Source organism: Coptis chinensis, chromosome 3, assembly GCF_015680905.1.
Source record: "Coptis chinensis isolate HL-2020 chromosome 3, ASM1568090v1, whole genome shotgun sequence".
Lineage (NCBI taxonomy): Eukaryota > Viridiplantae > Streptophyta > Magnoliopsida > Ranunculales > Ranunculaceae > Coptis > Coptis chinensis.
In genome coordinates, this window is record NC_141458.1 from 7,845,251 (window position 1) to 7,855,738 (window position 10,488).

General features: G+C 36.8%; 3 protein-coding genes across 6 annotated transcripts; 1 reads left to right on the forward strand and 2 right to left on the reverse strand.

Moving 5' to 3' along the window:
- Positions 1–2,041: 2,041 nt before the first annotated feature.
- On the forward strand, positions 2,042–3,702 carry LOC147507678 (EG45-like domain containing protein). Its single transcript, XM_086600387.1, has 3 exons — positions 2,042–2,150; positions 3,052–3,331; positions 3,453–3,702. Exons 1-3 carry the CDS (start codon positions 2,042–2,044, stop codon positions 3,457–3,459), a joined length of 396 nt encoding a protein of 131 aa, XP_086456513.1. The 3' UTR covers positions 3,460–3,702.
- Positions 3,703–4,559: 857 nt separating this feature from the next.
- Positions 4,560–7,511, reverse strand: LOC147507679 (Pentatricopeptide repeat (PPR) superfamily protein). Its single transcript, XM_086600382.1, has 2 exons — positions 4,774–7,511; positions 4,560–4,672 (listed from the first exon to the last, which is right to left on the reverse strand). The coding sequence occupies exon 1, from the start codon at positions 7,509–7,511 to the stop codon at positions 5,022–5,024; it is 2,490 nt and encodes an 829-aa protein (XP_086456508.1). The 3' UTR covers positions 4,560–4,672; positions 4,774–5,021.
- Positions 7,503–10,066, reverse strand: LOC147507680 (UPF0481 protein At3g47200-like). Of its 4 annotated transcripts, none has more exons than XM_086600383.1 (3): positions 9,757–10,066; positions 9,226–9,299; positions 7,503–8,999 (listed from the first exon to the last, which is right to left on the reverse strand). In XM_086600383.1, exon 3 carries the CDS (start codon positions 8,997–8,999, stop codon positions 7,698–7,700), a length of 1,302 nt encoding a protein of 433 aa, XP_086456509.1. In that variant the 5' UTR covers positions 9,226–9,299; positions 9,757–10,066; the 3' UTR covers positions 7,503–7,697. The 4 variants fall into 4 exon arrangements, with proteins under 4 accessions (XP_086456509.1, XP_086456511.1, XP_086456512.1 ...); XM_086600385.1 differs by having other exon boundaries at positions 9,226–9,355; XM_086600386.1 differs by lacking the exon at positions 9,757–10,066 and adding an exon at positions 9,566–9,744.
- Positions 10,067–10,488: the final 422 nt, after the last annotated feature.

A 10,488-nucleotide genomic window follows, 5' to 3' on the forward strand; every position in this document is an offset into this window, starting at 1 on the left:
AATATGAATTATTAGCTATAAATATACATATATTATTTATTCAAGTGGACTTTAGGCTTACAAGTCATTAGCTATCTATGTAGCAAGTCCGGCCATGGGCCGGGTTAATATTGAATAGTTGAGAATGCTCCCAAAAAACCACGTCACTCCGTTCTATCAATATAAATATATTATTTATTCAAGTGGACTTTAGGCTTTTGAGTCTTTAGCTATCTATATAGCAAGTCACCCCGTTCTATCAATATAAATATATTATTTTTTCAAGTAGACTTTAGGCTTTTGAGTCTTTAGTTATCTATGTAACAAGTCCGGCCATAGGCCGGGCCAAATGGCTAGTTTATCTTAAATATTAGAGATATTAATAAAATATTGGTCAAACATTATATATTAAAAATATTGGCATAAAGATATAGATCCCAAAATACGATATATATATTGGCATGAAAAAAATTGAATATTCAGCTCCAATATATCAAAATATCCATATCGGCGATATTTTCGGCCTTGGGTCTTATATGTTGAGTCTTGACTCTTGAGTCCAAACTCTGCAGTTATGCCAGAGTAGAATTAGGCTAGTGTGAGAAGACTGTAAGAGTACCCACCCCAGAACAATAGTTTGGTTCAGTTCAGTATGTAAGATGCTCCAGACCTAAACCTAATAATAGCTTACAGATTTGTACGAATGGCCGCTTCTTTCTGTCCGCAGTCAATTTGGTTAAAGACTCAAGATAGTGTCACTAACGACTGTCTTTTTTACAACCACAATTCTACACAGTATTGTTGGTCGTACAATCGGAGGCAATAGCATCCAGAAAGATGCTTCTTACTGTGAGTGACGGGTTGGTGTTTTATCGAAAACTATATTTCCCCAACCTTTTCCCAAAAATTGTTGTTTTACAAAGGTTGCAATATAGAAATGCGCATAACGATGAATTTGTCTACGGAAAATTTTCTATGGAGCACTCCACTTAGGGTTAACTAGTGTGTCTCATTAGACAAGCCAATTAGGATTTTCTCCTACTAGATGGAAATTAGGGTCTCCTCCTCCACATACAAACAAAAAAAAAAATCAAATTAGGTTGACCATGTGGTTTTTTTTTGTTGCCAGAATACTTTGTAAAAACTGGACGATGCCCACATTGATCGTGACATCGTTTATTTGATGGATTTTTAGACTTCATCAAGACTCAGGACTGACTCTGCTTCCCTCTCGAGTTTTAGGGTGAGCTGCTTTATCTAGTGCAATCTACCAGTAACACCGCCTATAGGTAAAAAGCCTCTTGGATTATTAGATAAGGGTTATCACAGTAACCTTAGCCCTGCCAACACAATTTTAAGCACGAGTTCCTTTTCAATTAAATAAATAAAATAGTGGATATCATGATCTTCACTATCAGATCTTCACATTACCATCAATATTAAAACGCACATCTTTAAACAAAACAAGTTAAAATGTGCCACATTACACTCTTTTTTATCATCTTCTGTTTAGAAATGACAAAAATATGCTGCGCCTAAAGTCTATATGATCCCCGGAGACTTTGGGTTGGGACCTACTGGTGGGCAGATGTTAATCATAATATTTGTGTATAGATCTTTCATTAAGTCACCTCGTGGCTGGTAAGCAGTGCAAAAAGTGCATAGTAGTGGAAGGACCTTTTAGTTGCCGTGGAGTACCAAACTGTTGTACTTGAGAAATAGATGACATCAAGTCTGCTTTCATGTGAAAGATTTTTGATAAGATTTAAAAGAAGAAATCTTGTTAGATTTGTTTAAACAACAACAAAGATAGCTTAAAGTATATATCAGAAGTTGAAAATTTGAGATCAGTCCATATGGTTTATCATCATTCCTCATCATATTCTTATCAAGTTTAAGTTGGTATGCCTGTGTCAGCATAGCACTGAGAGCAGCCCACCCATTAGAGCACAACTCTTGTATGCTTAGTTCCTCAAGTATAAATTAGACTGCAGATGGCCGACTCTTAGCAAGATCAAATCAACCAAGAAGTTCAAGTTAGTTGTTGATCTAGAGACTCAAAATGAGGTTCACCTTATCAGTTGTGTTGGTGGGGTGGCTATGTCTTAATGTTGTTGTTGTTGTTGATGGGGATATAGGAACAGCTATGTCGCATGAACCTCCATACACACGTATGTTGAATTTGTTATTTTGATTGTCATTAGGAGTAAAAGCTAATGGTCACCATATTATATACATTATATGAACCTCAATTCACTAAGAGAGGATTTCCATACACACGTGTGGTGAATTTGTTTATCTTTTGCTTCGACTTTATTAGTCAACTCTAGTGGCTTACGGCATTATATTCAGCAGGTAACTAAATACTCAGCATAAGGAGTATCTTTGCTCTTTTTTTGTTCGAGTGAATAAAGGAGTAAGTCACTCAAGCAAAGTGAATCCTCACGAGTTCACTTCGATGTCAACCTTAAGCATTCAGGAGCAGAGATTCAACTCAGTCCCTCTCCACCAAATTCAACTACAAATTGAGGGTTCACTTCAAAATTCACATTCCTATACATTACATAGATGAGCACATTTCGTTGTATGGAGGTGCTTAGAAATAGACTTTGGTCCAAAGCGCTTACGAACAAATACTTGTTGTATGTGCATGGCACATCTTGCTCATAAGCTAAAGCAAAAATGAGCAAGATCCACCTAGGAATCTAGGATGTCAACAAACATTTTTGTATCTGTCATCGATTTATTTGTTTGAAGTTGAGGGTGAAGAGGCCAAATATCAGCTAGCTCTCAGTGCACCATATTCGCGGAAGGAGAAAAATACCAAATTTTACTCCCTACCATAGAGAAAATCGATACTTTTTTTTACTCAACTCAGAGAATGGCCCAAGAAGGGAAATTGTTCACTTCATTCATCTATGGGTGAGCATGTCAGGGGAGGGTTCAGTACAAAATTTAACATTAGACTGAAAAAGAAAGAAACAAAGACAGGACGTAATATAGCAGATAGTGTCTAGTACCTGAGGTGCAGGATTACTGACATTTTCACTCTCATCTTCTTTTTTTATGCAGCTACTAAATGCAGAGGGAATAGCCCAGATCAATTTCCTGAAGGTGGTATGTTTGTTGCTGTAAGCAATGGATTATGGGACAATGGAGCAGCTTGTGGTCGGAGGTATCGCATGCGATGCATCAGTGGTCCCAAGCGACCATGCAGAGATGGCTCCATAATAGTACAGGTTGTGGATGTCTGCAGGACTAATCCATGCCCAGCAACTCTACTCTTATCAAACAGAGCTTTCAATGCCATCTCAAGCATCCCTAATACCAGAGTCAATATCGAATATGCTCAGTAATATATCTCTCTTCAGATGCATGCATACGTAAACAAGTTATAATACACTTAAATTACCAACATACTTAGGATCTGATACGTTTGATTGTCCTGACCTTGGTTTCTTTCATGCTTGTAGGATCTGATATGGTGCAAGCTCTCTGTGCATGGGGCAGGACATGTTGTGCAGCATAAAATAGCAAATAATTTGTCAGAGACGTATTTTCGTTAACTACAGGAAATTGAAAAGATGTATATTGCCATTATTTAACATTTGTATAAGGCCAATATAAATTACACGACTTCAATCAGAGTATCTCTCTAAGCTAAATTTATTGCCAGAATGATGCTTATAAACAAAAAACTACAAGTTTTTGTTGGATAGAAAAGAGTACTTTAACAAAACTATGCAGACTTCATTGACATCAAAGGCAATACCCAATGGGGTCCAAACTGCACAAGTACGAGAGAAAATCCTCTGGACCAAGTACCATATCCAGATTGAATTTTTATAAAAAATCTTAGTAACTGACTTTCTTGGTGTCATATTGCAAACTAGTATGTCCTATGAAGTTTTCTCTCAATTACATATTTTAGCAACACCAAAGATATTTGCTTACTGAACTACTACTACTATATTTGACATTGACAAGAAGTTCAACATTCACGAAATTTCGACAAACTAAATATCCAAATTTATCAACAGATAACATCAGGTACCAATAAACAGAAAATTTCGTCAAAATCTCGAGCTTTCCAACAAAATTTGAGTCCATGCAAAATCGCACAAAAAGGAGAACTTTGTAGTTTTACCAAGTATATGCTCCAAAAGAAAGAACAGGCCATTAAGAAAGAACAGGCCATTGTTGAACTTCTCAACATAGGTATGCAGTATGAAAGTTGTCTCTGGAAAGAGCTGAACATTTAAAAGTTAAGACTTACTGTTAAACCCAAAAGAAAATGTTACATATAATTGACAAGGCTATTGGCAAGCCGAATATGTCATTGTTTATACTTCATCAATTTTTACACTATTTTGTAATTAACAACTTCTGTCACAACTTTACAGTGAAAGTTAACAACTCTTGAAAAAAGCAATCAGATTCTACCTCTCGAGGACCAACAAGTAATAGCCTCACGAACCACTCTGTTTTCTTTTTCTGCAGTATGAAACACTGTATTAGAAAATCAATGCAAATTTTCCAAAAGGAAAATAAAAATACTGAACATCCGCATAATATAGTACCTGAATGACCAAGTGAGTTCTACAGAAGACAATTACTTGTTTTAATCGAACTTAATAGCTCCGGGTATTGTATATGTCTCCATATCAATGGGGACAAATGACATAAAAAAAACCTGGAGGAAAATCAAGATTCAAACTACCAAGCTCAGCAATAGAAACTTGTTTTTAACTTTTTAAGAATAGATATCAAATAGAACCTTAGACTCTTCCTCACCATAATTATGCTTCAGGAGTTAACTGTCTGACGAAACAGCAGAGAGTCTCCTCATTTCTTGGTCCTAACTTCATCTTGGAACATGCATCAAGGAGGCATTTTTAGAACCAGATAGATTGTGCGAACTGCAAGACCATAGCTCTTCCCACCATACCCCATCAGTGACTAGATCTGCCATGTTGAGCTTGGCAGTTTTTCCCAATAAATGATTAGGATATATAACGGAAGCATGTCATATTCCACTGTCCTCACTTTACTGAGTGTAAGAGATCAAATTCTTCCCCACTACTCAGTCCAGAGTCACCAGATTTATCGTCCTCAACCAAGCATTTCAAAATCCTGGAAGCTTCAGAAAAAGTTCCATTGTGTATATATTGATCTAACAGCACTGAATACCCAACGGCAACTTGAAGTTCCTGTTTATTAAGATTACAGTGGAAGAATTTCTTCCACTCCCCTGATCTTCCTTCCAAGCAGATGCCATGCAGCAGTGCAGCAAAGGTAACAGAGTCTGGTACGAAACCCTTTCCCATCACTTTATCTCTCAACTCAAAGGCAGCTTTCAGCATGCTATGTTGGCAAAGGCAAGTAAGAATAGCATTGTAGGCTGCAGTTCTTGGATCCCACCTATCAACCAGCATCTGCTTGAAAATATCCAAGACCAGAAACTTACCATTTGCTTGAAGCATATGTTCTTCCATGGAAACAACATTGGCTATAGTATTTGTGAATCCATTCGTTAAATAATTATAGGTCACATCATTAGGAGCACACTTGTTCTTCAGCATTTCTTCGAAAAACAAGCCTGCCTTGTGAAGTTTTCCTTCCCTACAAAAGGCACCAATAAGAATACTATATGTGACAACATTAGGAACCAAACCACTAGATTTCATCCGCTGAAACAGCTCTTGGGCTTTGTCAGAGTCCCCTTTCCGGCAATAGCCATTGATTAGGGAAGAATAGGTAACAACATTAGGCTTACACTTCTGCTTTGCCATGTCGCTAAACACCTTCAATGCCCCATCCATGTCGTTCAGTTTTATATAACCATCAATAACTGTTGAATAGGTGAACTGATCTGGATAAAGATGCTTCTCTAACATTCTGTCGATGCAAGAGACAGAATTCTTCATCATTCCAAACTTACAGTACCCCTTGATCATAGCATTGTAGCCAACAACCCCAGGCTCCACACCCTTTTCAAGCATAAGCTCAAAAAGCTTCTCAGCTTCACTAATATCGCCGTGTCTTACATACCCATCAATCATTGTGGCATAAACAAACTCGTCAGGTGATATGTTCATTTCAAGCATTTCAATAAGCAGCTGCTTTGCCACAGGAAACTTGCCTTTCTTGAAAAGTCCGCTCATTAGAACATTGTAAATGCCTGCATCAGGAGACATTCCCCTTTCTATCATTTGTTTAAGAATTGTCAAACCAGCATCGATTTCACCTGCTGTGACTAATCCATGAACAAGAGCTCCATATGTTACCAAGTCAGGTTTATGTCCTCTCTCCATCATATTAACCAGAATATCTGAAGCCTTAAACATCTCCTTCTTCCGGCAGTACCCAATGATAAGAGGTGTATAAGTGAACTTATTTGGCACCAATCCTCTCTTCAATGCTTGCCCAAGAACATCATTGGCCTCCAAAACCTTCCCCTCATTACACAACCCACAAATCAGAGTATTGTACGTCACAATATCCGGCTCAGAACCTCTTCTGACCATTTCCTTGAAAATATCTATCGCTTCGACTACAGAACCATGCTTACTTTGAGCATCAATGATATTATTATAAATTTGCAAATTAACACTCAAACCTCGCGTCTTCATTTCCGACAATAGCTTATAAATCAACTCAAAATTTCCTTTCTTGCAAAGCCCGTTTACCATTGTTCCATACGTTACCAACGTCGGTAAAAAAGCCTTCATTTTCAGTTCTTGAAAAAGCTTGTGGGCACATTGAACTTCACCTTTCTTACAATATCCATCAATTAGAGTATTGTAGAATATTATATCTGGAATAACACCCTTACCCCATCTATCTTCAATCAACTTCCTACCCTCCTCAACTTTCCCTTCCCTACACAAACCTCTCACCATTATACAAGTACTATAATTGTCCACACAACCCTCACCCCTTTTAAGCATTTCATCATACAACTTACTAGCACCCTCGATTCTAGGAAACTTAACTAGCCCATTTAACAATGCATTACAAGCGAAAACACTCGGAAAACGACAATGCAGCTTAACCACAACATCATAAAACTCTAAACCTTTATCAACTAACCCAGAATCAGAATAAACTTTTATTAAAAGATCTAAAGCATCATAACTAGGCAACATTTCTTCACTTTTCATATTTTCTAAAACAGTTTCGACTTCTTTAAACCTTTTGGACTTACCTAAAATCTTCAAAAGAGAAGAATAAGCTAAACTATCAGGCTTACACCAATATCTACGTCTCGAAACCCAATCGAAAAACTTTAACCCCAAGTCAACATTATAAATTCTATCTAAAACAAGTGGAGTAATATCTGAAACTAGTATTTCTTCGTCCGAAAAACGGGTTTCTAATGATTCTTCCCATTCTGAATTGTGGTGGGTATTAAGGATATGGAAAATGTCTTCGAGTAGTCTTTTGAGTCGGGGTTCAGGTGGAAGGTAATAATATGAAGGTTTTTGGATGGGTGGTTTGAGTTTGATGAGAGATACAACTGATTTCGACATTGAATGATACTCATTTGTAAATATTATTCCGTTCCATTTTATTACAAAAAAATTCAATGCAAATACATAAATATTCTTTCGGAGGAATAACAAGATATCGTGATATATGCTAAAATGCCACAAAGTCACAAACTATCAATTCGACGTTCGCGCTTCAGAACATATGGCAGAATGACCATTTTACCCCTACTTGTTTCTGTTCTTAGGAAGAACAGAAATGATGGAACACACAGCTTGTATGGATGTGCATATGAGAAGCAAAACTGCAGCAGCCAAGGATATGATTGTCCATGGATTGTCGAGGTAGTCCGTTTTCAGTATCCGGTTCCATACATGCCATTGTTTTCTGCAGTAAAGATTGACATCTTGTACAAGGCTGTAGTAATGGGACGGTTCTGAGTCTGTAATCACACCTTTTCCGAGCCTGTTAAACATTTGACATACGTCTTCTTTGCTGCCCAACCAATTAACAATAATTCCAGAGGATTGGAGCAATGTAACATCTTCTGGAGTGTTGATGAGGAAATCCATTAAAATCACATAATCAGTCACGTAAGAAGTATTACCTCCATTACCTTGCTCCATGGCGACCAAATTCCTCCATCTATATTCTGTGCTCTCGTAAACGTGTAATGTTGGGATCTTAAGCACTCCATTGGTAAACACTATGTCCAAAAAGCGCTTGCTCTGACGCTTCTTAAATTTAACTCCAGATGCACGAAGCTCGGTTGCACTTGGTAAAAATATCAATTTTTCAGTATTCGCAGCTGATTTCTTGGATTCCGGGGGTGTGTAGCAACTTAGTAACAAATCCAGGAAATGTTTTATTTGATGGCGAGAGCTTCTTGAATCAATTTGAGCCATTTTCCAAACAAGTGAGAAGTTATGAACTGTAAGATCAAGTAAGGAGGATTGGGTGCATTTCTTGTTGGGACCATTTATTAGGTTAAATAAATGTTCGAGAACAAAATAAGGAAGCTGGTTTTCGAGTAACAACAAGTCATGGTAAACACTTCCGAACAATGATTTGGACATGAAGATTGGATCAGATTTGGTTTTTTCTTCAGTGTTTATAAGGAAGACCTCAAAAATGAAGCATCCATCAAGTAGCATCATTTGAACGAATTCGTCACTTTCAAAATTACGACTGAACTGAAGCTCATTATAATACGTGCGAGCTTCTGTTTCCAATGTCCTCAAATGTTTCACACAATCTTTCAACTTAATGTTTCTATTTCTACTAAGAAAGGATTTTAGGTACCGTTGCTTCTGAGCTTCCATAGGTTGTAATTTTGCTTTACCATAGTGTAAAGGCCCAATCGACACTACTTCGGGCGTGTAGGCCTCCTCATTTACACTTCGTAAACGCTGCGGAACCTTATAGATACAACAGTTTGATTGGAATGGAGGTGGATTTTGAATCATATCATCAATTGTAGTGGCTAAATAATCGTCTGAGTCAGAGTGTTCCTGGTTAGTACCTGCCATCTTTGAATTGAAAAAAAAATATGTCATTAGTTAAAGAGAATATAAAAGTAATAAAACTACATTGTCTATATGAATTTTCTTTGGACCTCATTATACAACACATAATACCTTTTTTTTTTTTTTTTTTGATAGGATAACACATAATACCTAGTGGCAACTTTCTTGGTAAGATTGCTGATTGGAGAATAATTATGTTTATACATTGCAAAATAAGAATTAGTCCAACCTTTTGCACATCGTGCTGCCGGGATTATGTGTTTTGGAGCTAAACTCTAGAGACGCTTCATGCTGCTTTTTTTCCTGGAGAAATTTTGACTACATATAATGTACGTTGGAGACATAAAAATTGACTATACCTGAAGCAAAAGTTCCAAATATTTTATAAATATTGAATTTCGAAAGTATTTGTAAATCAGTAGTTTTAAGTTTACTCAATCTCCGAATTAATAGAATTCAGATCACCTCTTTGGAGAAGCATCCCCAGAGATGATCAAGTGCCCAAGGATCCTTGATGGGCATTTATGAGTTCTATACTTCTATCTGAGAGGACTTTTGGACAGACGTACCCGACTTTGTTCAGTTGTTCACAAACACAAACTGTTAATCAATCCTTTTGTTTTCAATCTCTGGTGCTAGGTCTAAAACGGACAAATCTGATTTGTCGTAGCTAGTTCTGAAACCGAAGAATACTTGCCAACTAATCATAAAATTTCAAAATATACTTGCCAACTAAAGCTTAATTAAAAGAAACCCATACCTTGAAAAAAGAGTAGTGAAAAATCAGACCCAGCCGATTCTATCCCTTTGAAGTTTAAACAGAGAGAAAGCTCAAGCCAGGAAGTTGGAAATAATATGTTGCAGAAGTAAAGACAAATTGAGATAATAAATAAGCAATATTGTCTCACGTTTTATAAATTTCAACAAACAAGTATTGCCCTCTCAGTTTTTTAATGCCAATTCCAAAGGTCGAACTCAATATTTTTAAGTCAGCACAAGCTAGGCAGCTTGGTAAGCGACATCTAAGTTAGTTTTGTATGGGTATAAGACTTTTCTGAGCGAACGTACATTTCTGAGGGAGAAAACATTTGTTGAGGAAGTCAAGACTTAATTAACAAGCAATATGTGTCAATGTGGTTGTTCTAACCACCAAATTGTATCTTTAAAGCCTCGTCGCTTTTAACATAATTGAGTACCTGAAGTTGAGGAGAGTCGAATGAAGCTTCTGATGAACTTCTCTAAGAAATTGCAAGTGGAGTCAAGTCTGAGATGAATTGAACTATTGTTACTTGTTGTTGTTATTTTTTAATTGTTAGATTTCTCAATTTGTTATTATTTGTTTGAGTCTTTGAGCCCAAGGAGATAGAAAAGCTTAACTAGGACTAGCATTTTTTCCCCTTTTCCGGGCAAACACCTAAGAAATTTGTAGTTCGGACTTTATCTAACAATTTTTTGTTAATTTGAGAATTTTTTTATTTTAAGTACTAATGAA

Excerpts from the sequence above, each read along its gene's own strand:
- LOC147507678 (XM_086600387.1), top strand. The coding sequence starts at position 2,042 with ATGAGGTTCACCTTATCAGTTGTGTTGGTGGGGTGGCTATGTCTTAAT. Across the intron at positions 2,151-3,051 it reads GCATGAACCTCCATACACAC|CTACTAAATGCAGAGGGAAT; the intron begins GTATGTTGAATT and ends TTTTTTATGCAG.
- LOC147507679 (XM_086600382.1), bottom strand. The coding sequence starts at position 7,511 with ATGTCGAAATCAGTTGTATCTCTCATCAAACTCAAACCACCCATCCAA.
- LOC147507680 (XM_086600383.1), bottom strand. The coding sequence starts at position 8,999 with ATGGCAGGTACTAACCAGGAACACTCTGACTCAGACGATTATTTAGCC.